Source organism: Theropithecus gelada, chromosome 3 (genome assembly GCF_003255815.1).
Source record: "Theropithecus gelada isolate Dixy chromosome 3, Tgel_1.0, whole genome shotgun sequence".
In the NCBI taxonomy this organism is placed as follows: domain Eukaryota; kingdom Metazoa; phylum Chordata; class Mammalia; order Primates; family Cercopithecidae; genus Theropithecus; species Theropithecus gelada.
Genome location: NC_037670.1, coordinates 113,090,583 through 113,117,736, shown reverse-complemented (window position 1 = coordinate 113,117,736; position 27,154 = coordinate 113,090,583). Strand labels below are relative to the sequence as shown.

The following is a 27,154-nucleotide window of genomic DNA, read 5'->3' as shown; positions in this document are numbered from 1 at the left end:
CCAGAGTAGGTTAAGACCAGGATCAGGGAAATGGGTACATGTTGCCAGCCATAGGTGTCATCAGTCACCACCTGGTTGTGGGCCCATCACTTCCCTCGGTTTTAGGAGGTAATTCACTTGGAAAGAATGAAAATCACCTGAATAACCAAAGTGGCACCCGGCATTCTAATGTTGGGGCTTGTCCTCTGTGTAGGCTCCTGCCCTACCATCACCCCGCTCTCCTTCCTCCCTTCACTCTCATCAGGAACAGTTTGCTTTCTGGTTTGTCCAGTCCATTTCCCCAAAGCTCTCCTGTGTGGAGTAGGGTCAAGCAGAGTCTGGTTGCTCATTATTCTCTTTCCTTTTAAGATCCCAGCAGAAGAGTTTTTGGGTGGCAAGAATACTTATTTTGTTTCAACTGCTTTATCTTACTTAGGAAAGGAGAGTTCATAATTGTATGTATCAAAATGTTTCTCTAGGCAGGTTATGCCAAGCAATCTGGAGGTGTTCTTGGATGCTTGTCTACTCCAGAGCTAACCTACACGTAGTATGAATTTTGCTTATATTCCAGAAGGAGCCAAATCTTAAAAGTTTTTGGCATTTGCTGTATCTTTCCATGTCTTCTGAGATTAGATAATCACAAACAGAAATAGGTGGTCAATATATGTTAGCTGAATATATCAATAAGTATGTTGTTAAATAAACACCTGCTTAAGAGAGTAGAAAGCAAAGGAATTAAAAAATATTTTAATTAATTTTTATTAGCTACATTTATAATATAAAAGAATAGATTATCCAGGTAAAAAATTAAATAATTAATATGAAATAATCAGAAAACCACCAATCTACCCATACTTTATCCCCTGAGCTCTGTGTTCTTCCACACAGGTAATTTCTCTTCATAGCTTGAGTACATCCACCACCTCTACTTTCTTGTTAAATATGTAGTTCTCAACTTGATGTTTTTTCCCCATAGATATGTTACAATATTGGTAGTTATAGAACTATTGTATATTTTTAAATGTCTACACGATTTTTATGTTATATAAATGTACCATATTTTATTTAACCAGAATAAATTTTATTTAACACAATGAATGACAGTTTAGGTTATTTCTAGTCTTTTACTCTTTATGAAGAACATGGAAATGACCATTCTTATTAATGTGTCTTTGCTTATTTCTGCCCCTGTTTCTTAAAAGATAAATTCTCAGGAGAAATGCAGGTTTAAGGGCTATGAAAAATGTAATTTTTGTTAGATGTTTATCAGTCTTCCTTCCCACCACAATAAGTCTGACTCAAACAGTGTACAAGTATATTTATTTGTTCACATCCTTGTCAGTGTTATCATTGGATTAATGTTATTCTGAGTTTCTTGCATTAATTAGGATTTCTCTCTGTCTTCCTCCCATTCGGTTCGTTTTGTCTGTCTGTTGGGGGTGGGGTCTGTCAGGCCATAAGCATGTTCTGTTTTTTTTTGAGACAGAGTCTTGACCTGTCGCCCAGGCTGGTGTGCAGTGACATGATCTCAGTGCGCTGCAACCTCTGCCTCCTGGGTTCAAGCGATCCTCCCACCTCAGCCTCCCAAATAGCTGGGACTGCAGGCTCGCATCATCATGTCCCGCTAAGTTTTTTTGGATTTTTAGAAGAGTTGGGGTTTCACCATGTTGGCCAGGCTGTTCTTGAACTCCTTACCTCAAGTTATTTTCCCGCCTTGGTCTCCCAAAGTGCTGGGATTCCAGGTGTGAGCCACTGCACCCAGCCTGAGCCACAGTGCCCAGACAGTTTTCTCAGGCTTCGAACTCTGCAGTGTTTCAAGTAGAAGCCTGGCAGTATGGCCTGGGAACCAGACCTGACTCTTGACCCAGCTTGGCTGTCGGCTTTCTGTTGCTACCTTGATTAAGTGCATTTTATTTCTTTATTCCTCATTTTCCTAGGGGGTAAATATCAGAAGTTTAATGCCTACTTGACCTTTTTCCTAAGCCTCTGAGATTGGAGTAGCAGAGGGCTAGTGAGGGGACGACACATCCCAGACTGGATGATTTTCAACACTTTGAGCCACATTATTCTTATCGGAAAAAGTGCATCAAATGGGCTAAATGTCTTTCAGTGTCTGATTAAATCTGTCAGTCAATAACTGTATATTCAAAGTGATATGAAAGAAACAAATGTCCCATGCTAATAACACTAAGAGGTTCCTATTCCATCTAGTGGGTTTCATTGGGGCTTTTAAATAAATAATTGAAAATTGATATAATTTTATTTTTGCCTATTCTTTGGCTGAAATTACAACCATTCACAAATACCTTCTTATGTGTTCTTCTTTTGCGTTTTCTTACTCTGTTTATTGATTTGTGGGACATGTAAAACCCACTTTAAATTGGCTACTTCCAGTTTCCTCATTGATAGAATTTGTATGTTTGTCCTTGGCAAATCTCATGTTGAAATGTGATTCCCAGTGTTGGAGGGGGGCCTGTTGGGAGGTGTTTGGGTCATGGGGGCGGATCCCTCATGAATAGGTTGGTGCTCCCATGGGGCAGTGAGTTCACTTCAGATCTGCTTGTTTAAAAAGGAGCCTGACATCTCCCCAAATCCCCTTGCTTCCCGAGCCCTTGCTTCCTCTCTCATCATGTGATATGCTGATTGCCCTTCACCTCCTGCCATGACGAAAATCTTCCTGAGGCCTCACAAGAAGCGGAGCAGATGTGAGTGCCATGCTTATATAGCCTGCAGAATTGTGAGCCACATAAACCTCTTTTCTTTATGAATTACCCAGCCTCAGTATTTCTTTACAGCAGCACAAGATGGACTAATATACTTATAATTGTTATCTTATCTTGGACAAAGTGATGTTACATTTTTACACATGACGTTCAAACATTAATTTAGGGATCACAAACTTAGAGGTCCAGCAATAATGGAGTATAAGAGCTCTGCCCTCTTGGGGATTGGAGAGGCTGGGGAGCCATAGCAGTGATGCTTGATGAAGGGGCCAGTTGTGTAGCTCCCGCCACATAACTTTTACCCACATTGTGAAGCACAGGATGGCAGAGATTCTGATTTTTATAGAAAAGCCAGAGTGTTTATTTATGTGAAACTTCCTGATCTTTAAATACTTGACAGACATTAAAAAATACTACACAGGCTACATAAACCAAGTCTGTGGGTTGGATCTGGTTCTACTGTAAATCTATGCATGGTTAGAACATCGTCTTCCCTTTCTTATTGATACTGTCTTATTGTTAACAAACTTATCTCATGCTGAATAAAATGTTGGTATACAATTTCAGTTTCTGACATGAGCTTTTAGAAATAAATTATACTTTCAAAGCAAATCTTTTACCATCTTTCCATAATCTGAAAGGTATGTGGAAATAAAATAATGCCTTTTTAGTTATAGCATTAATATATAACATTTCACCCACTTATGAAGGGAAAACTCCTAATGACATCCTATAGGATATTTCTTTGCTTCTTTTAAAAATTCTGTGACATCTGCAGTCTCCCTGTGTTTGTCAGTTAATATGAAAATGAGAATGGATTTATTTTTGATCAATATATTCAGGGTGAACTAAACAACGTTTTAGTGAGATAACCAATCTACAGCAGAGTGCAATGCTAGATACTGTGCTCCTTGCAGTGATTTATGGAAGATCCTGTAATGATTTTATTTTTCTTGTTCATGCATCATTATTCAATCAGCACTTAATAGGCATTTTCTCTAAACTCAGCACTGAATTGAGTGCTATGGGCACAGCAGGAGTAGGTGTAAATAATGAGTGAGCCACTGTGTCTGGCAAATCTTTTAACATTATTAGTTTTTTGTATTGTAGTAGTTTCGCTAGTATCAAGGAGATTTAGGATGTCTTTATTTTCAGAAAAAGTTGGAAGGAGAATATTATCAAGCTTATTAAATAACATTTTGCCATATGTAACTTTGCATAAACAATTTTATTATCACAGACTTCTAAATGCTAAACACTTGTGATAAGTCACTCTACCCTTTATAGGTGTGCTTGTATTCCTGTCTTGCTTTTATGTATTTCCAGATGTAGAATAGCCTCTCTTAAATGCTGCATTAGCTGGAATAATGTGAAGCAGGAAGTTAAATAGTTAAAATGAAAGAAATGAACCCACTCAGAGGCTGGGATTCCCCATTCTTTATGATTGGAAGGCCTTAATGCCTTTTCTTAGATTAAATACCTCATAAACATCCTGAACATTTGAGTGATGCTAGCATTGGCCAAGCACGGTTATTAGCAGCTGAACATTACTGAATACTGACAAGGAGGACAGGTACAAGTGGTAGAGAAGCATACTGGGACTCAGTGTATTAGTGACCTTCATGTAAGTGGCAGAGCTCGCTCAAGCTGAGAAGAACTTAGGTGCTCACAAGGCCAGTGCTGAGCAGAGTCAGCCTGAAGGATTTTAAGGCTTGTCCACGTGTAGGAGGATGACTGCCTGTAGGTGGACTGACGCTTTGGGTAACACTGGCTCTGGTACTGTGGGCCTTCCAATGAACTATGCTGTACTTTGTAGTTTTTTTAGCTTTGACTTTGTTTCAGTCAAATGAAGTAGTGGTATGTTTGAAATTTTAATTCAGCTCCAACCAAAATCTGTAGTTATCTTTTATGGTCTTTTCTGTCTCTTCCTTCTGTGCTCATAATCAGTTTTCATTATGATCAGACCTGCTGATTGTATATATTTATCAAAGCACTGATTCTAAAGCAATTTACAGCAAATCTTACTCTTTCGCAGATTTTAGAATTGTTGTGGGATTGGAAAGGCCACATAATTACAACCTTATCAACAGTTCATTAATAATGAAAAACTTTGTTGGCTGACATTTTTTGGGCTTTTCATCTCAACAGGAAAAAACTGCACACATCAGAATACCATCAAATTCTCGGAATAAAGAATTTCCTTTGCCTTGTAGCTCAAGACTATAACTTTCAGTAGAATCTACCTCAGTAGCTTTGTGTGTGTGAGAGAGGGAGTGCAGGAAAGAAAAGACAAAGATAGACACTAGGCAAATGAACTGAGCGACTGACTTCGCTTCTGTTGATATGCTTGTAGAGCAGCAAGTAGGTTGAAGTGCAACTAAATACATAAACACACATACACACACACACACATGCCATAAACATGCTACCCCTCTCCCTCTGTGAGAGCCATAGCACAGTGATTTTTAAACTTTAGGATGCATAAATATTAAATGGACAATTTGGTCGAAATACAGAATATAAGCTTCATGAGAATAAGAGTTTTTTGTCTGTGTTTCCTCTGTTTTATCTCCAGTGCCTTGTGATTGGCATGTAGTAGATGTTAAATAAATATGTGTTGGGTGATTTGTGGGTTCCATCCTTATAAACGTATATTTGGTAGCTTGGAATAGGACTCCATGAATCTGCATTGATATCAGGCACACCAGTTGACTTTGATGTAGTTGGTTGGTGGGCCACACTTTGAGAAGCACTGCATGCTGGGCTTGGGGCTGTGGCTGTTGTGAATGGTCTACTTCTCCACAAAGGGAGCTGGGTTCTAATTTGCTTAAGAATATGCTGCAGAACTACTTTGTTTTGTGGAGGAGTCTGACAATACTTTTCTTCTTGACTACAGTCTTACAAAGTTGAGTGTCTTCTGTGCCTTTGGGTGCTGGGACTTGTAGCCATGCCAAAGGAGACATTTTCTGACTTTAAACTTATCTGTAAAGGATACAGATGTGTAAATCTTATGTGTAAAAGCATACAACAATAGCTATTCACATACATTCATTTAAAGAGATGTTGATTTAAATCTATTCAGACAGCAAGATCAGGCACAGTGGCTCATGCCTATAATCCCAGCACTTTAGGAGGCCAAGGTGGAAGAATCACTTGAGCCCAGGCATTCGAGACCAGCCTAAACAACATAGCAAAGCCTCATCTCTACATATAATTAAAAACAAGCAAAAACATTAGCCAGGGGTGGTGGCAGGTGCCTGTGGTCCCAGCTGCTCGGGAGGATCACTTGAGCCTGGGCGATTGAGGCTGCAATGAGCTGTGATTACACTTTGCACTCCAGCCTGGGCAATAGAGCGAGACCCTGCCTCTAAATAAATAAGTAAATAAATAAATAAATAAATAAATAACACATACATAAATACAAACCTAGTCAAACTAATAGCTAACATGGTATGAATGATTATTCTTAACCAGAAAACATAAGGGGCTTGGTGCAAAACCACTCATCTTTTTTTTTTTTTAATCACATACTTTGTAGTGTTCTTGTTAACTGTACATGTAACCCATATGTGATAAAGTATAAAATGGTTAAAATGAAGCAAACTGCCTAATGGCTTTTAAACCTAGTTTTTATGGCCAGACCAAGATTAAAAAATAAAAAACCTGTTATCAGGTCTTGCAGAAACCCTCAGTCCCTAAATTGTCTCTTCCTCCCGAAGACAGTACCTGGATTATAATCAACACCATTCCCACCCTTATTGCTAAGTAAGTTTCCTTTCTCCAGAAGTTACTAGCAAGATGTTTGCATTTGAGAAGAACCACATGTCTAGCATTTATGTAGTACCTGCATTTGTTTGGATCCTTCCCATCACAAATAGCACCAAGATTAACTAGAGCATGGAACAGCAGAAGAGGGTCATGTACAGGTTGTACTAGCAGTAAATGGAGACAGTAAGATTGAGAATGTTTTGCACTGAGTACATTTTAATGCAGGAAAGTAACTATTTAGAAAAGAAACATTTAACATGTTGGATTAATATGTGATACGAGAACAAATTACAGGCTGATACAGGGTCTGCAGTGTACCAGGATAGAAAAAGAGATCCTTAATATACATATTTCCACCAGTACCCAAGTGAGGAGGGATTAGAAGTGAAGAATATTGTTGCAGTTATAATGATTCATTATTGTATTGTAGTTCCATATTGTGTAATTAAACACCTGTATGCTTTTTATTTGATAGTGTTGTTTCAGTTCTTTAGCAAATTCACTTCTAATAAAAAACTTTTCCAGGTATCTCCTTTTTAGTATAAAAGCAATATATCTTTATCACAAACAATTCAAATGATACAGAAAGATACATGTAGGATATTAAATTGTTTCTGTATCTCTCTTCTCAGCTATAACTGTAATTTGATGAATAGATTCTTCCTTTTTAAAAATGAAGTCGATTGGTGGTGATTTGGTAGCAGATTAACTGGTTTGAATATTAATGGTGGTAAAAATAATAATGCATTTGTGAAAAAATTTAAATGCTTTGAACCAGGTATATTCTACTAGGTTGGACCATATGCAATTGCTGTGTTAGTAGGTAAAAAATGTCAAATATTGGCAGTTTCATGTGGTCAAGCTATAGTATTAGAGGACTGTGTTCTTTATAGTGATTTAGTAACCAGTTGATGTGGGCATGTGAGGCTGCAACGTGGAAATAGCCCGTATCTCACCGCACTTTGCCAGTAGTCAGGTGATGGATAAATAGGTATTGATGCTAAGGGAGAAATGGTTGAGGCTGTAATTTCCAGTGTCACATTTCAGTTCTATGATGTTGGGGAAATTAGAGAGAAGCAGGAGCAGGAGAAATATGTAGTGGGATTGAACTTTTGCCCATCTCCAAACTGGAAAACTATAAGAAGCAAGTGAAAACAGTATACCTTTTCATAGATATAAAACAACTTACATGGTATTTTAAAAGTATTCCTAACCTGTTGTATTACCTTTCCAATTTTGGATGACATCTGGTGAGCAAAAAACATGTCTCTAAATCCTGAATGTGATTTTAGCTAAATTAAGATTGCATGACACCACATTTATTTTAACCTTATGTTTAGACTTGGCTATGACCTCTTTCCTCCATAACCCACAGTTGACTCTTTGTACACATGTGTGTATAAAGAATAAAAAGCAAATATGGGGTCAAACATTTAATTCTATTTTTTAGCCTGATTCCTTTATTTTTTCATTTATTAGTTTATGGTTCTGTGTGTGGAGTGTTTATTGTATTAGATATCACTAAGGAGGAGGTCCAGATTGATCACAACCACAGTGTTTATCATTGCTCTCCCAGTGTTTAGACCAAGCAAGCAGCATGCATTATAGAACCATGAACGCGCTAACCCGGAGCTGCGCATCAGTGCTCAGCGTAAGCACACATTCTTTCTCTGCTAGACTGTGTCCTCATTACAGGCAGTTAAACAAGCAATCTTGTCTCTTTTGTGCATGCATTTTTTTAGTCCACCCTTTATATTTCCCCTCAGAATATTTTAGCTATGAAAATATTCAGACTCCACTGGCAAGTAAGGGAGATGGAACTTAGTAGTTAAAAGTAGTTTTACTATTTGTAGTAAAAGTGAATTTCAACAGCCTTAGATCTGTCAAGCCGTGGGCTTGAAGAAAAAGTTGATGTTTGTTGTGGTTGTGGCTTGAGATATAGTTGGCTCCTTAGGTTTCATGGGTAGTCATTCTGGAAAAGTCAGGCAGCAATCCTTCTACTCCTCTCTGCTGAGAAAGAACACAAAAGATGAAAGGAGCCTGTGAATGTCTTTTTTTTCCCCAGAGGCTAAAGGCGAAGTGATAGAGGATGGGCTGTGTGTCTTTGTAATCTCTTTTTTCCTACTAGGACATCAAATAATGACCTAGAAAATTTTCTCAAATATTAAAGGTTTTTTTTCCCTTTATTAACATTTGTTTTTTGTTTTTGTTTTTTTTAAATAAACAAACAAACAAACAGAAAACACCACTACAGTGGGTATCTGATAAAATGAACTTATTCTGATTTTCTGTATTATTTCAAAATTTATTTTAATCATGATGGGACTAGAGTTTAGATGAAATTCATTTCTTCCAAGTTGGAGTGAAAAATGAAGATGTTTATTCTCAAAGTGGGATGCCAAGCTTTGAATATGGCTGCTGAATATGAATCTGAATCCTTCTGCCAACCCAAGGGAAGGCTCTCCCTGCATCCCTCTATTGTACTGGGACTTTGTCAGAGCACAGCTACCTCTATGAGCAAATGTTTTTCTGTTTTTGTATGGTTTTGACACCACAGTTCCCAAACTATTGTTATAATTTTCACCCTTTACTCTAATTACAAGTCTTTTGCATCATGTGCAATTTTACCTTTTCAAATCTCACTGGTGAAATAAATTTAAAACATTGCAGTATGTTTACCTACAATTCATGACGAAACCAAGAGTGCTTGAATTACTAATGCTAATGTTACAGGATTTTTATAGGTAAACAATGACAGAATAACATGTCCTGTGTTTATGATATTATTAGGATTACAAGGAGTATGATTTTGACAGTGTTTGTCTTGATGAGGGAGACACATTGGCTCTAGAACTTGTAGGTGTTAATCTCTGGACTGACTTGGCAGCTAGGAGACTCCCTTGCCTTGCTAACAGCAGGAACTGTAGTATCTGGCACCTCGCTGGGACCAGTGGCTGCTGCCTTTGGCAGCCTCAAAGTTAGTCATGTCTGTCACCTACTGTGATGTTGGTACATATCGTAGGCTGTTTTCTGTCCATTAATGCCATTTTTCTGCCATCAGCTTTGAAATTAGTGACTCTGTCCTTTTCCCAGTATGAATTCATTATGTTAATCTCAAAGCAAGAGGGTTTGTTTCAAATTCAGATATTGATATTTATTTAACTGACAGTGTGTTTCGAAAGTTTATATAAATATATTCTGAAATCTAAAATCTGTCATAATTATTGAGATTTATTAGGATGTAATGTGGAGGCTTTGAGGTTTCATGTAAGTGGTCAAAAATATAATATGAAAAATGACATGATACTTTTCTATAATATTTAGCCACTTTCAGGAAAAAACATTTTCTTCCCAAGAGGAATGTTGGCAGGAATTTGATTTTACTGAAATTGTGGGACAAACACAGTAGGAAATAATGGGTGTGAAGATACTACTTTGAGAAACGAGAAACAATTTAGGTGTAAGTGGTAAGAGAAGAAAGACAATAATTGGGGGAAAACGTTGAAAAAAGTCCTGTGTCAAAGTGTCCTCTGGGTATGAGATTCTCACTGAAGTGAAAGCTTTAATACCTTTATGGAGTTGTTGCCAATAAGGATGGCTCATCTCTGAATTTGACAACCTGAGGTATTAACTAGAAAAATGGAATTGGATGAGACTGCAAATAATGTTCAATAATATGTTTCCAAAACTCGCTTCACAGAGCCATTGCCCTTCTTACAACATGATATTCAGGGGCCCTTAATTCATTTGATCTGAAAAGTTCCTGTGCAGGCTAGGTGTTATGTACCATACTTTGCCATCATTTAAAAATACCCTGCTGTGGTTTGAAATAATGATCTTGGAGGATGTGTGCACCTCAGAAGACTGGTGCTGAAGCAAGTATTCCTTTTAAAATGAGCCTATGTGATCCCCAGATTAATATCTGAAAGCTAGCTACCAAATAAAGTTTTAATTGCCTAAAGCTACTGGCTAGTTGAATAATTAAAAGAAGGAAGAAAGTAAATTATTAGAATTAACAATACTAAACTCTATGGTAAATCTGCACTCCTTCCTCAATGCAAGCCTCCTTTCCATAGTGATTGTTTCTTCAAAGTTAATGTGCTATGATTTTACTGTGTTATTGTAATTACTTTTTCACTTGAGTGCTGGTTTATAAAACTCAGATAAAATAAGCCTGTAGATATTTTTACAATAAGGTTTTTAGTGTGCAAAACTAAGTTTCCCTTGACAGATATGTGTAGGGCAGAAGAGAAGACCTCTCTACCATAGTTAGCATCTACTTCTCTTGCCTGGGAATATATGTTGATGCTCCAGATTCAGTTCCAGAGGGAACACACTTCTTATTGCCTTCCACACTGATTGGTTATCGGACTGAATGGCCTTCTTTTGACCAATATGTGTTTATATAAGTTTATATTGGGATTAAGGATTTAGTATATTGTTGTGAAACAGGTTTGCTTGGGGAAGACGATGGGAATTCATAGCAATAACAATAATTCTGATAACACGAGCTCACATTCGTGGAGGTAATACTCGAACTTAATGTACTACTAAGTCCTAAGTACTTTATTTCTGCCTTCTCTGATGACTGTCTAGTGTAGACTCATTTGCATGGTATTTGTATATCTAAAATGTTATTTTATTTGAATGAAATATTAAATAATTGAAATTTATTTTAATATGTTAAAACATGGGTAAATCTCTTAATTTTATTTTTTTAACAGACTTTACATTTTAGAGCAGTTTTAGGTTCATAGCAAAGTTGATTGGAAAGTACAGAGAGTTTCCACATATTTTCCATCCTCCACATATACACAGCCTCCCCAGCTATCAGAATCCCCAGCCAGAGTGATACATTTGTTGCAGTTAATGAACTTATAATATTAACACATCATTACCCAGATTTCATTGTTTACATGAAAGTTCACGCTTGGTGTTGTAAATCTCTCTTTAAAGATATGGCCTTGCTGTATTATTATTTGCCAAGGGATCAAGAACCTGCTGAGGGCCACCAGTGTCAGCAACTAGATTCTGAATAAATATTTGATTAATAAAGGAATTACTACAAGTTATTGATAGAATATAGGCAGAATATTTTTTGTTTTTTTTCTCTTCAGATTTTATAGATTCTTAAACAAAAACCAAAATGAAGACATAGTGTTTTTAATGTAACGGTAAAGAGGCAACTTCTGTGTTTTGAGTACTCTACTTGAATTGTCATTGCTGTAGAGAGAAATAATTTTGATTATTTTTGTTTTTACTCAGGTAAGAAGAATTTATTCTTAAATTAATACTCATGCTTATGAGTGTATAAATGCTCATATATTAATTTAATAAAGGTTTCAGTTACTTAATCGGATGGGCTACTTGCAGTGTACAATTTTTTTTGACATCTTTTCCCTGCCTTTCACAGTTCTTTTATTCTTACATGGAGTTAGAAAGATGTAAGACTAAATTCACCACCTAAGTTTAATAAATAATGTTTTGTAAATATATTTATGTCATTTGACCCTGTAATTCTATTTTTCACAATTTATTATAAGGAGATAATCCAAAAGGAGGAAAACAAAGTGCCCAGTGATATCTTCTGTGGTATTATTTATAAACATAAATCTTAATCTAAGATTTCTTTGAGCTGAGCAGTGTTGCAAAGAATCTGATTATGGGGATGTGGTATGTCTCATTCCTTTTTTTTTTTGAGACAGAGTCTCGCTATGTTGCCAGGGTGGAGTGCGGTGGTGCGATCTCAGCTCACTGCAACCTCCACCTCCCAGGTTCAATTGATTCTCCTGCCTCAGCCTTCCGAGTAGCTGGGATTACAGGCACGCGCCACCATGCTCGGCTAATTTTTGTATTTTTAGTAGAGACGGAGTTTCACTATGTTGGCCAGGACAGTCTCAATCTCTTGACCTTGTGATCTGCCTGCCTAGGCCTCCCAAAGTACTGGGATTACAGGCATGAGCCACTGTGCTCCTTTCAAAGGAAAGGAGACTTGCATTGAGGAAGGAGTGCAGTTTAAGAGGTAAAGCCAGCTATTCCTTGCCAATGTCTTGAAATTGCTAGCATTAGCTGCTGGTCTTCTCTGGGTTTCTAGAGGAGTAGATACCCGGAGGCCCTATGTGGAAACTGAGTTTTATCAGCCTGAGGTTTGGGCCTAGTGCTAGTCTCAGAGTCAAAGGAAGATTGGTCAAACTTGAGGAAGAGCTGCTAGGTGGCAGCAGGCTCTTCTTATTCAGAATAGCCACCCCAACCCCTGAGGACCCCAGATGCATGACATTCAGTAAATTTGTTGAGTTCTTACTATGCTTTAGACCTTGATCCAGGAGCAGAAATATATCAATGGGAGGGGAAAAAAAAGATTCCTATTCCTATGAGAGAAGGGGTTTGGAGGACAGTTAATGATGGTTTTCTGATCTTGAATCTTCCCACTCATACTCCTCCAAAAGTCATAAATCAAATAAGGAGAACAAATAAAAACAGACCACTCATACCTTCAAGAGCATTAGGAGACAGCAACAAGCCTGTGATAGCAAAGAATGACACAGGGGAAGCTGACAGGTTTAAGAAGCTGTGAAAAACAGTACAGGGGTGTGGAGTGTGGAGGACTTAATCAAATCACAAGCAAAATTATTCCAGAAAGAGCTGGAATGCTGGGTAGTTCATTCACAGCACTGGATGCAGGAAAGGAGGCTGAAAGTGCCTGGAATTGGCAGCTGTTGGAAAGCATTACTTCTAGGGGAGAGTCATATATATAGAGAAAGGGTGGTTCCCCTTAAGACAGGATAGTGAAAGTAAACAAGGAAAGAAAAGGGAGAAATTAAGGATCCTGTGGAAATGAAAAAGAAACAAGACAACCCAAACCTTTTTTCTTTCGCTTCCCAGTGCCAGCTGTAAAAACTACATAGAAGAAGACAAAGGTGACAGAAAATAAGACTCTCAGATTAGGAACTAGTCCATTAAATAAATAGGAATAGAATAAAGTATCCCACCTGTACCCAAAACTACTCTCAAAAATTGAAAATAGCAATTAGTGCATTTAAGTTGCAAAAACTCTTACAAAAAGTCAACCATAAAATTAAAACTGTGCATAACAATGAAATATGAATTGGATATTTGAATTCATGCTTTTTGGTATATGAAACAAACAAACAAGCCTACCTTTAGTTGGAAGTACAAAAGCTAAGTAGAGAAATGGACAAAAAATAAAATGAAATAAAATTAGAGTTAATTGAACTTCTGGCAAGTATAGAAGAAAAGGAAAAATCAAATCAGAAGTGAAGACTAAATTGCAAGGTACCTAAAGGAAAAACAGATTCAAATGGCAAGTGATAACCCAACATATTAATATTTACATTAAATGTAAATGGTCTAAACATCAAAATGAAAAGTCAGAGATTGGCAAAATGTATTTAAAAATATGACCAAACCGTATACTATCTACAAGAAACTTCAACTGTGTGATATCAGTAGGACTGAAAAGAAAAGGATGGGAAAAGATACACCAGGTAAATGCTAAATCAAGAGAATGGTGGATGGCTATACAAAGAGAACTTCAGAGCAAAGCAATTTACTAGGAATAAAGAAGACATTACGTACTGATAAAATGATCAATTTGCAAAGAAGACATAGCAGTCCTAAACATGTATTCAGTAAACAATGGAGCTTCATAATACAAAAAGCAAAAACAGGCAGAACTCATATGACTAATTGACAGATCCACCATTACAGTTGAGGATGCCAGTATGCCTCTCTCAGTAGTTCATAGAACCACTATTCAGAAAATTAGTAAGGGTATATTAATAGAAGAACTCAATGATACTATTAAATAATAGGATCAAATTGACGTTTATAGAACTCCCCACCCAACATCAGCAGAATACAGGTTCCATACCTATGGAATGTATACCACGATAAACCATATTTTGGATAATAAACTATACAAATTTAAAGAATTGAAACCATACCAAGTATTTTCCCTGACCATAATGAAACCTAAGAGAGATTAGTAACAGATGACAGGTAAAATAATTGAAGGAAGTGTTATCTAAATGAAAACCTTGTTTTTCTGGCCAGGCACTGTGTTATACACCTGTAATCCCAGATTGTTAGGAGGCTGAAGAACGAGGATCACTTGAACCCAGGGGTTTGAGACCAGCCTGGGCAACATAGTGAGACCCCATCTCAAAGAAAGTCTTGTTTTTCTACCCTTCATTTTGAATTGTTATTTACTTGGAACATGTGAAAATAGATATCTCTCATCTGATAGTGTGCCAAAATTATAATGATACATATTAGTTGATTGTTATGCATGATAAATTGTTTCTCTGTCCATTTTATTTTACAGCTTCTCTGTTGAAAGGACTAAAACATGCTAACATAGTGCTACTTCATGACATCATCCATACCAAGGAGACGCTGACACTTGTGTTTGAATATGTGGTAAGTAAAATAAGACTTTTAAATTTAGATATTTAAAATATGAATGAAATTCATGTGGTGTTATAGAGTTTTGTTTTTAGATTGCTGTACTGAAGTTAATATTTTATCTGAATACATGAGAATTGTAATTTTGTATAAAATAATGGCCCTATAAGAGATTATTGAATGATATGTATCTTAAAAGAAAAACTCAGAAAAATGTTAACTAGAATTTTTATCAGATATGTTATCTGTTTATAACCTATTTGTTACTAGGATACATTGTAGTTTTTAGGTTTATTACGTAGGATTCAACAGCCTGATGGTGATCGTTATCAAAGAAAGCTCATAGGCAATGAGAATGGTTTTTTGTTTTTGGACTTGTAACTTGGTTTCTCAAAAGCATGCTTATTAAGATCTGTATGTGTACGTGTGTGTGTGTGTGTGTGTGTGTGTGTTTAAGAAAGCCTGATACTTACAATTTAGACTTCAAAGTTTTCCCCCTCAGTTGGTATTTCAGCTATTAATTAAAACTTCCAGTTGCATCCATACAATGTAATGATCTTATTGTGTGAGACTATTACGCTAGAAGACTTGGACTTGAACTCATAATTAATCCTTCTCCATTTCTCTTAAAAAACATATGGTATTTGTGTAGCACTACTTCAGCATTTAACTGTGGAATCGTGAAATGTAACCATGATAATTAACATCCCAATTTTCACAGATGGATCTAAGAACATGTAATTTATAGGACACAAATGACATCGGTGCAGACATTTATTTAGAAGAAGAGCTGTTGGTATTGTCAGTGTATTAGGACCCCATTTTGTAATTACCACACCACTTTTTAAAAAATTTGAAGTACTTTCCATTTTTCCTTAAAAAAAAAGAATGAATATTTGCAACATTTTTATTTTGCTAATGTCCGCCTGTGTCTGTTTGCCATTTGAAAATTGTTGTCTTACGAAGAAGCCATTTATCTTGTCTATTTACATGTAAATGATAGATACATTTGAATAATATGGTAATGTGACTGCAAGGACAGCTAGAGCTGAGCAGTTGCATATATTATGTGGTACCAAGAATGGATGCAGATTCACACATCAATGCAAACATAATTTCTTTTGTTTAATCCATGATTTTGGAGTTAATAATGTATTCCAGCTGATTTAGACTTGGAACTTTTGATTCGTACTTTTGAGAATGTCTAGTTTACATATTTCAGTTAAATCTAGATTTTCCTTACAATGCTTGACTTTTGCAATGTTCTGTAGAAAAGAGATTTCAAAAATGTACTTATTCTGTCCCTCAAATTAGATAATTAAATTAAAAGGAAGGAAAGTAGCTTGTGTACCAAAATCAGTAAGATTGGTAAAGAAACTAATAAAAATAATGTGAAAATATGTCCTCTAAATCTTAAAAAATAATGAAATATATTTATGGGGCTAAAATGTACATATTGGATCAAGTGTCATTTGATGATTTTGTATTTGTGTTGTTGCCAAATAAAAGGAAGTAAATTCACTGCCCTGCATTATTTACTGATTAAGACTGACTTTTAAACATAATCACTTTTCTTTGTGTGAGTGAAATTTTCCCTAGTCCCAGTTGTTATGGAGACATCCCATGTCCTTTTAAAATCAACCACTTAATAATATGGGCACATGCAGTATCTACAGTAACATTTTGTTCCCAACTTCTCCATGGAGTTCGGACATCATATAGATTACTCCTGTCTCTTTTAGAGAATGAGGCCAGCATGGGTCATTTTTGGCTTATGATTGCCCTGCCTCTGCTTCTGCTGTCCTCTCTACCTGTCTTGCCTTACTTTTACACTGCTTCTTTGCTTTTCTCCTTTCTGCCTTTCTTTTTCTATCTTTTCCTATTCTCATCATTTTGTTTTTTGCTGCTATATGTGAAGTTTGTTTTGTTTTTGTGCATTTTTAGTAAAAGATGTTTAGTTGAATTCCTGAAATCAGCCTTTGGTGAAAAGAACAGCTTCAGCTTGTAGAAATTTCTTAGGGTAGTCTTCTCATTTAGGGTGGGAAGGTGTAGATTTCTCAGCAGAATTAGTCTATTTGGCAATTGCCCAGTTGAAAAATCACTTCCCTGAATATTACCTAAAGTTTTTATTTCCTTAACACAAGTTTCCTATTGCTTGTTCTTTGTAAATATTTGGATATCTTAAGAAAAATTAAGGTTCTTATATACCTTAATGGATTGTTTTAATCAGATTGCTTTCCTCACAGTATCTAGCAGAAGGAAACTCTACTCTTCTTTCATGTTTTGAAGCAGTGGGAAGGCAATAATAATTTTTAAACATTAAGTGCCTCGGAAATTAGAGCACATATTAGTGAGCGGCGTAAGGTAGGAAACAGGAGAGCACCGTGGGCTTGGGATGAATGAGTGAGGGCCATAGAAAGAGAGGTGAAAGAATGCTTAAGATAAATATGGTCACAATAATAAAACCCAACAGCTGAAATTTACAGAGTTTTATGCTGAGCACTGTGCGGAGGGCTTTACATTCATTGTCACTTTTGGTGTTCTCAACAGCCTCATGGAACTGTAAATATCACCATTTTGCAAAGGAGAAACCTAAAGGTTAGGGAGATGAAGCAGTTATTTCCAAGTTATTGTAGTTTGTAAGATAGACCCAGGCCCATCCTAACTGGACTGTTATAGCTCCTGTTTATTTTTATAAATTTTAGTTAGCCTAGGTCTTTGGTCAGAAGAGGAAAAGGAAACTTTCTTCTTTCTTTCCATAACCTTCCTTTATTCTACACTTAATATCCTGAGTGCAGATAAGTCCTAAAAACAGTGAAACTGCTTTATAGTTTGAGTAAGTTTTGTAGACTGGCCAAAATCCTGTCCATTTAAACTTTTACTTCAATTACAAAATGTGTTTTTAGTTTCCATAAAGCATACTTGTAAGTCATAGTATTGCCACATAATATGCCGCTAGGGTCTTCTGAAATGTGCGCACACACACACAACTTTGTTAGCAAGTTCTAAACTCAGTATCAAACAATTTAATTTAAAATTTCTAAAACTTAATGATAACGTTGCTGTATTTCAGAATTATTAATATCAAAGCAATTTTCTAAACAATGTTGATTTTGTAGTTCCGTGTAATTCATTGTACCCTTTTTTGAGGGACGTACCAGTGTAAGTTAAACAGTAGGAAAAACTAATACCCCATGCCCTTTAAAACCCTGGATATGAAGGGAAAGTAAAATAATTTAAGATTTATTAGGTACTATTGTATTTTTCCTTTTGATTTCACAATTAAGTTTTCAAGGGCTTTTTGAGATACCTATGTCATTCAAGTTTTACCAAATGAAGGGTTCTTATTTATGATAATGCATATATACTACAAATGTTTTTTGTTTTTTGTTTTTGTTTTTGTTTTTTGCCTTTAAAGGAGAACTGTAAGCCTAGTTGCTTTATGTTATTGCTATGAATGGCATTTTAGGTTTTATAAAAGCCTTCTGAGGGCTAGAATAATGAAATAAGTGATAAAAATTTAGTGATGTGAAAGAATACTCAAGGAAATGACTTTGAAGGTCATTATTAAAGTGGTTTAGTGGCTAATAGGATATTGTTGGTGTAGGCTTTCTTTTGAGTAACAGGAAAAGCTTTACAGACCTAAAGTGTTCTGTAATTTAGATTCTTACACAGTTACAAAGTCTGTAGATACTACGATCTGGAAGCCGCAAGGTTGGGAACCCCTTAGGAAATGTACTCCTTAAGTCGCTCATGTTGCCATTGGGTAACATGTAGGCCCCTCTGATGCATGGTTTTGAGTACAGTTATTTCCAAGGTCTTGTAAGTTTGTAAGCTATACCTAGGAAGTTGGGTCTAATATGTCAAATATGAAGGAACACCTTAAACCAAGGAGTGGCTCAGTTAACTTGAAAAGAAATCTCGTTCACAGTGGTCTAAAATATTATTATAGCTGTCTTTTTTCCCTATACAGGTTTAAGAATTGGAAGAGAAAGATAGAAAATGTAGTTCAGAATCATTGACTCCAGAATATATTTAGTTGTGAAAGTTCTAACAAATTTTTCTTCTACTTAAACAGAAAGTTAAGCAATTTAGTTTTTATTTTCTTTGCCAAAGACAAATAAGTGCCACATTATCCTATTTAACACCATGCTGAGAAATTTAAAACAGATCCCATGAGTGAAAATGAGAATGATAGTAGTAAACATGATTATGTAAATATATTGCCATTAAGCTAATAACTATTCTATTTTAAATTACATAAGAGCAAAGCATGTGTAGCAGCATTTTTCATTACATATTTAATAATTACGTACAAGTAGAAATCAAAATAGAATTATTATTACCAGGGAATAAGGAGGAGGGGAAAATAGGGAGTTGTTCAATGGGTGTAAAGGTTCAGGTTTTTCTTTTTTTTTTTTTTGGATACAAGATGGATGATAAAAATTCCAGTCATAATTTCCAGAGAGCTACCACACACCATAGTGCGTATGGTTTAACAATATGATATTGTGCACTTACAATTTTGGTAGGAGAGTAAATTTTTATGTTAAGTATTCTTACCATCAGAAATATAAAAGCAAGGTTGGACACAGTGGCTCAAGCCTGTGATCCCAGCACTTTGGAAGGTGGAGGTGGGAGGATTGCTTGAGGCCAGGAATTTGAGACCAGCCTGGGACAACATAATGAGACCTTGTCTCTACATAAAATTAAAAAAAAAAAAATTAGCCAGGCTGGTGGCATGTGCCTACAGTCCTAGCTGCTCTGGAGGCTGAGGTGGAAGGATGCTTGAATCCAAGAGTGCAAGACTGTAATGAGCTATAATTGTACCACTAGACTTGACTCTGGATGACAGAGCAAGACCTTGTCCCTAAAAAACAAACTCTCTCTCTATATATGTGCATGCACCCATAATACCATCACCACAATCAAGACAGTTAAGGTAATAAACATGTCCGTTACTCCACAAGTTTCCTTGTGTCATTTTGCCTTTATATATATATATATATACACACACACACACACACACACAAATGAAGTAATGGATATATTTATTAACTTGACTGCCTTTATTGTGGTGATGGTATTATAGGTACATGCATGTGTCCAAACTCCTCAGATTGTATACATTAAGTATGTACAGTCATTTGCATATCAGTCATACCTCAATAAAACTGTGAAACAAAAAAAAACAGCAAACTCAAAGCTAATCATGATATTGTTAGGGATAATCATTTTTTTCCTATTGTGCTATAAACTAGTGAAATAGCCTAATGTATAACATTATATAAAACAAAAATCTTGTATTTCACATGGAAACAAAGCTGTATCGATAGAAATCATAAAGCCCATAAAACGTTTTTATAGTGTTGTACATTTTACAAGCACTCTCATAGATGTTACTTTATTAGATGCTACCCTCAGCCCTTTGAGTTATAGGTAGCATGTTATGTTTATGCAGTATTTTATTGAAGAAAAATAATGTTTAGAGAATTTAAAGCAGATTCACTGAAATTATTTAGCCAAGTTAAAATGGTAAAGATATGACTTTAGCTCAAGTCTTCTGTGCCTAAAGATGCCAGTTACTCCATTTTACCCTGCAACTTACCTGTGTTAACCGCCTTCCTAGAGTTTTATATGATGGTCTAAGGTATGTATGATGTTAGAAGATGGGACAGGAAGCTGAAAATTACATTCTGTCTTTTCAACTTGCTACACAATTTGCTTAATTATTTGGTTTCTCTGCCTTATACATTTTGATGTTTAAATCTGTGAAGAATGCTGTGATTTGCATGATTTTATGCCACATCTGTTCTTGAAAAACTGTAGCTCTCTATCAATATTTTGCTTTCCAGATTAAACAGTCCTTGAGCAATTGAACATTTTTCTGCTTTCCTCTGAGATAGATGTATGTGCATATGTATGCACACATGCAACTTTAGTTGAGGGTGATCAGGGAGGGCTTGCTGAGAAGTGTTTAGGTAAAAATCTGAAGGAGATGAAAGAGGGAGATGCACATATTTTTAGAGGAAGAACATTCTGGGCAGAAAGCTTGTCTGAGGAACAGCAGGGCTGTGGCTTGAAGGGAGCTAGCAAGGATGACAATAGGAAGAGACAAGGTTTGAGATGCAGTGGCATTCAGATTGTGTTGGCCTTGAAAGGTTTGGCTGTATTGAGTTTGGCTTTGACTCAGAATGAGATGGGAAGCCTCCAAAGGGTGTTGAGCAGAGAAATTATTTGATCTGACTTATTTTTATTGGATCTCTCTGGCTGCTTTCTTAAGAATGGACCAAGGATGGGCACGTTCTGAATCAGAGAGACCAGTCAGGAGGCTGTTGCAATAAGATCTAAGCATGGGATGAGATCTGCAGAAGAGGTGGAGAGAAATGGTTGGTTTCTGGATATACATAGTGTGGGTGACACACCTGTTGGGAAGACTTTAAAAGTGGGCAGGAACAACATGAGACTGGATAGCCAGACCAGAGCCAAAATCATGCCATGGTACTGTCCTCTAAGCACCCTGCTGCTACCATGAGTGTTGGCGCCAGACATTGTCTCTTGCTTTGCTGGCCTTGCTGTCTTTGCAATGTTGTCAGAATGGCAACATTCCACATTATCATTGCTTCTTTGGACTGTTAGCTCATAATGATAAGCCAGGATTGATTGTGTTTGTTGCCTGAGATGAAGTTTCAAGCCCGTGTTTTGACTGCACAGGATTATAAGAAAGTGAGTATCTAGCATTTTCGCTATTCTAATGGCAGGTGGGTCCTGTTTCCTGTCAAGATTCATAAAATACCATTGACTGCAGAAAGAAAATGTGATACGTATACTATGGAATATGTATCATATACTGCATGGAATACTATGCAGTCATAACAAAGAAAGAGATCATGTCCTTTGCAGGAACATGGATGGAGCTGGAGGCCTTTATCCTTAGCAAACTAACACAGGAATAGAAAACCAAATACTCCATGTTCTGACCTATAAGTGAGAGCTAAATGATGAGAACACATGGACACATAGAGGGGAACAACACACACTAGGGTGTGCCGGAGGGTGGAGGCTGGGAGAAGCGAAAGGATGAGGAAAAATAACTAATGGATACTAGGCATAACACCTAGGTGATGAAATAATTTGTATAGTAAACCCCCATTACACAAGCTTACCTGTATAAACAAGCTTGCTTATGTACCCCAAGCTTAAAATAAAAGTATTAAAAAAATTCATAAAATCAGAATTTTTCCTAACTTAGGGAATACATTCGGATACAGGGCATGCTTCCCTTTTTCCCTGCTCTTCACCCATGCCCTAAGGAGAAAAAGACACCTCATAAATGCTCGTTAGATTTATTATCTAGTCCCAGATAAGGTAAATCTAGAATGTGAAAAGAATTGGCAGGTGGCATAGTCATGGAACCATTCTTTATAATCTTTGGGAAATCATCACGAATGCAGATGGGTGAAACTCATGCTGGTTTTTAAAGGATGATAGGAAACAAATCTGAATCTATAGAAATATAAGCTTAATATAGAACACTGGTGAAATTTAAAATAAATTTTTAGACATTAGGGTCTAATAATCTTCCTTCTGTTTGTTATTTGCTGATTTCAGCAAACTACTGACAGGGACTTTTATGAGATATTTAAAACAAGAATAGAAATGAAATCTGGTTAGAAGATCAGTATTTTTTTTTTTTTTCAGTTTTATCTCTGGTTGAACCACTTTATCCAAAGCCTATTGATCAATGAGTTGACATCATCATGGAGAAAAGTCTGTCGGGGTGTGCTGGAGGGCATTGTCCTTGTCCTTGTTCTGTTTGATATTTTTATTAATGACTCGGATAGTGGTGGTGATATGCTGGACCTATTTGTGTGTGTGTCATAGCTGGGAAGTATAATTAACACTTAGGGTGATGGAATCAAGGGTCACAAAAGAATCTAATAAAATGATGAGCCTAACCTACAAGCTGAATTATCATGGGGATAAGTAAAACAGTATATCTGGTTTTAAAAAAAGAAAGCATCCCAACCTAATACAGAAAAATGGGGTGGAGGAAAGGTCACTTAAAAAACAATTCATGTAAAAAAAGCCTAGTGATTTCTTTGGTGTATGGGAGTATGCACAGAGGAGCTCTAATAAGATGCCAAAATTGTTCAGGAGAATTAAAGACATACCAAGAGAGGAGAGAAAAAGGTAGTGTATATATTCTAGATGGGGTAAGGAAGTCAAGTGTGAGAATTTTTAGAAGGCTGGCTTTGGCTTAATTTTTAGAAGAATGCTCACTTACGTGTTTTCTGTAAATTATGTTCAGTTCTTTGAAATGTAATGAGTACCTTATTGCTAAAAGCATTCAAATAGAGGATGACTAGATTCACATCAGGAATACTGTAGAAAGGATTTCTAAACTGTATTACGTGCATGACATTGAGATATGTAATTTAGATTATGTGCTCCCAACTGATACCATGACGTAGATGTAAGGTCCCTCCATTTTGCAGATGAGGAAATTTAGGCTAAGATGCCAGATACTTCATGCATGTCCTCTCCAGTGGCTACATCATATCATCTCCTGAGTTGAGTGTGAGTCCAGGTAACTACAAGTTCCCATAGCAAATGATTGCCCAAGGTTTTACAATTGGTATATAAGTGTGTCCCATTTGACATAATTTTGGGGAACAGAAACACAGCTCATTATGGTCATTCACTGAATAATTTATGTATTCATTCATTTTTTTTCCCTCCAACATATACGGACTGTCTTCTCTGTGCCAGGGAGTATCATTAAGTTCTAGAGATGTAAATATATAGCCCTTGTTTTTAAAGAGATTGAAGTCATATGGAGAACTATGATCTTAGACGAGGTAAACCTCCATAAGCCATTTGAGGTATAAATTGCTGTCACAGATCTATATGTGTCATGGTATTAGAACATATTTGTGTTTTAGTATAAGCAATAGGAAAACTAGATTCATCTCATAGGCTTTTCTTTATGGAAGGATCTTTGTTTCATATATGGAGAACTAGTTATGCTGTATAATACTGTGATTCTATATTCTGAAGGGAAGGTTGTCAGAACCAAGTACAGAATGTGAACAGATGTAAACACTGTGGATGACTGAGTGTGCAGGCAGTGTAAGATGGAGGAATTTTGAACCATAAGGAGAAATTAAAGAAATGAAAAGGAAACAAACTAGCTTTCAATCAGTGCTCTCTTATGAACTTCTCATTTTCTGTAATTGGTAGGACAAAGTCAATTAACTTCTTTTCTGTCCTTTTCCCTAATGGCTTTTTCTCATCTAATAATAAGGAATGATGGTTACTTTTAGTCACTTTTAACTGTCCACAATCATGTTGGGTGTTGAGATTTCAATTTTTTTTTCTTGTTTACATCATGTCTGTCATCTCTATATTTTAGTTTTATTTTATGTGATTGCTGTCCTTATTAGATACTTATAATCATGACTTGGTATTTAATTCATATGGTCGAAGATAGAAGTGTTTCTGATTTCCAACTGTTGCTATGGTAAATGCCTGCCTGTCCACAAAAACACACAGTTCTGAGTACATTCCACTATAGATCAAACTATTTTAATGAGAATACAGTATGCATCTGATTTTTGTAAAATTTTAATTCTTGTTCCTCAGTTTATCTTAGAATATCACCACTTAAACTATGATATTTAATGGTGGAGAAATGACAGATAAAACAGTAATAAAAAGATAATGTCTTTGGAAAGAAAAGTATATATTTCTCATGTTAATGTTTTTTTTTAAAAAAATTTCTCACCGGAATTATGGCCATATGTCTTAAGAAAACAATACTCCTGGAAAACTGCATGATTCAGGGGGTGGGTGGAAGCAGGAGACCAATACATTAAATGCAATAAGACTGACAATAATTATCAGCTTGGAGAGATTAGAGAAAGCTCCAGCTAAGGTACAAAAGTTGCGGCCCGATGTAAGTACCCAAGATCAGGATGAAGATGGTCAATAATTCCAGTTACCTTCACATTAAGTTTGAATAGGTCATTAAGTAACTGAAGAAAAAGTCACTAGCAAATTCAGTTTTAAGTGTGAAGGTATGCATTATTATATATCATACAAAATTGGGGGCTATAACTTCACCAATTTTTAAAGTAAGTTAGTAAATGCCTGTCACGATAATGACCACTTCTTGCATTCTGTTTAGTTATTTTTAATTTTACTTTTTCTTGCATTTTATGAATACTTAGTTAATATCACATAATGGTTTGGTTTAATGTGTATTCTATACTTTGGTAAAGGAATATTAGACCACTCTATAAATTATTCATTTTTGTTGATGTGATTTTTGCTTTTATGCAAGTTATATGTGCATTTAGATTCAGTCAGTCAGTTTCAGGTTTCTTATGAAAAACAGCAGTTTTCACCTTTAACTTTCCACTTTTTCAGCTGATTCTTTCAGATTTCTCTTTAAATATCTAATAAAACTCATTTATTTTCACTTATTGATTATTCATCTTTGGCATAATCTACAGATTCCTACAATGCAAAGTGAGAATTTAGTTTTTTTCTCATTCTTCCACTTCAGAACAAACGTACTCATCTTTTCCTGCTGCCCTCCTAGTCTCCCATCCTCCCAGTATAGTCATAATTTTAATTAGCTCAGAATTCAGAATTTGATATTTATATTGGCATGTTAATATAAATCTTTGTAGCCAAGACACATAGTGTACTGTGACTACTTTTTCCTCTCTGTTTCCCCGGAATTAATATTAATTTTCTGTTTTTCATTTCTGTTATTAATTCAGGGCCTCCCAGAGCCTCTGCCTGGTGCATCTTTCCTGATTTCCTGGCATGCCCTTCCCCTCTTCCCTGAGCTGGAGCTCTTGTTTCTTCATCTTATGTGGTTTTGTCTTGAGGAAGACAATTTCTAATAGCTTCCTAGGAAAGGGTGTGTGCAAGATTTTTGTTGTGGTTGAGGCATTGTATTTTTGAAAATATCTTTATTCAGTACTCATGCTTGATTGACATTTTGGCTAGATGTAGAATTCTTGCTTGGAAATAATTCCATTTGAATTTCAGTAAGATCGCTCCATTTTTCAGTTCCGTTGTTTCTGTTAAGCTATTTCTCTTTATTTCTAGTGTCCTGACATTTTATGATAAAGTGGAAAAGAAACCAAGGTACAGCTTTTTTATGTTCATTGGGTGCACTTTTTCAATCTGTCCTTTCCTCCTTTTTTTTCGCGCGTGTGTGTCTGTGTGTGTAATGCAGTAGTTTTATTATGATACAATTCATGTAACAAAGTTTGCTTTTTAAAAGTATGCAATTCAGCGGTTTTGAGCCTATTCACAACGTTGTGGAACCATCACTACAACCTAATTTTACAATTCATTACCCTAAAAAGAATCCCATATCCATTAGCATTCACTTTGAATTCACCACTAACCCCCCACTCCTGAACCACCGATCTACCTTATGTCTCAACAGATTTGACTGACATCTCATATAAATGGAATCATAATAATATGTGACCCTTTGTCATTGTCTTCTTTCACTTAGCATAATGTTTTTGAAGTTCATCCATGTTGTAGCTTTTCTCAGTACTTCATACTTTCTTGAGACTGAGTAATATTCCATAGCTTGGATACACCACATTTTATTTATTTATTCATCAATTCATCAAGAAACATGGGGGGTTTCTTTTCGCCTTTTGGCTGTTGTGAGTAGTGCTGCTGTGAACATTTGTGTACATGTATTTGTTTATCTTCTTTCAATTCTTTTGTGCATATACTGAGGAGTGGTATTGCTGGTCATCTTATAACTCTATCTTTCACCTTTTGAGGGACTGCCAAACTATTTTCCAAAGTGGATGCACCATTTTACAATCCAACCAGCAGTGTATAGGAGTGCCAATTTTATTCACACTTGGCAACACTTGTTTTCTGCCTTTTTAAAATTATATTGGATGTTTAGTTGTATCTGATAGTGATTTTGACTTGTGTTTTCCTGACTTACAATGTTGAACATCTTTAATGTATTTACTTGTATTCAAGAACTTAAATTATTTTGTTACTTTTTCCTTCCTTTATTTTCTCTTTTCTTTATTTTCAGATATTTTATTATTTGAATGTTGAACCTCCTGGATTGTTCTTCTAATTTTCTTGTCTTTTCTCTCCCGTTTTCTAATTCGTTTTTCTTTAGCTCAATATTAAAGATCAAATTTCCTCAACTTTGTGTTTCACATATTCTATTGAAATTTTTAAATTTAAATTTTATT

The 27,154-nt window shown here is 35.9% G+C and overlaps 1 protein-coding gene across 4 annotated transcripts in view; it reads left to right on the top strand.

Moving 5' to 3' along the window:
* Positions 1-27,154, top strand: part of CDK14 (cyclin dependent kinase 14) — a 591,864-nt gene that overhangs the window by 235,382 nt on the left and 329,328 nt on the right. For all 4 annotated transcript variants that reach the window (XM_025378501.1, XM_025378504.1, XM_025378502.1 and 1 more), the window contains one exon: positions 14,815-14,909. In XM_025378501.1, the coding sequence (XP_025234286.1) occupies positions 14,815-14,909 (95 nt within the window). The remainder of the gene's footprint in view (positions 1-14,814; positions 14,910-27,154) is intronic.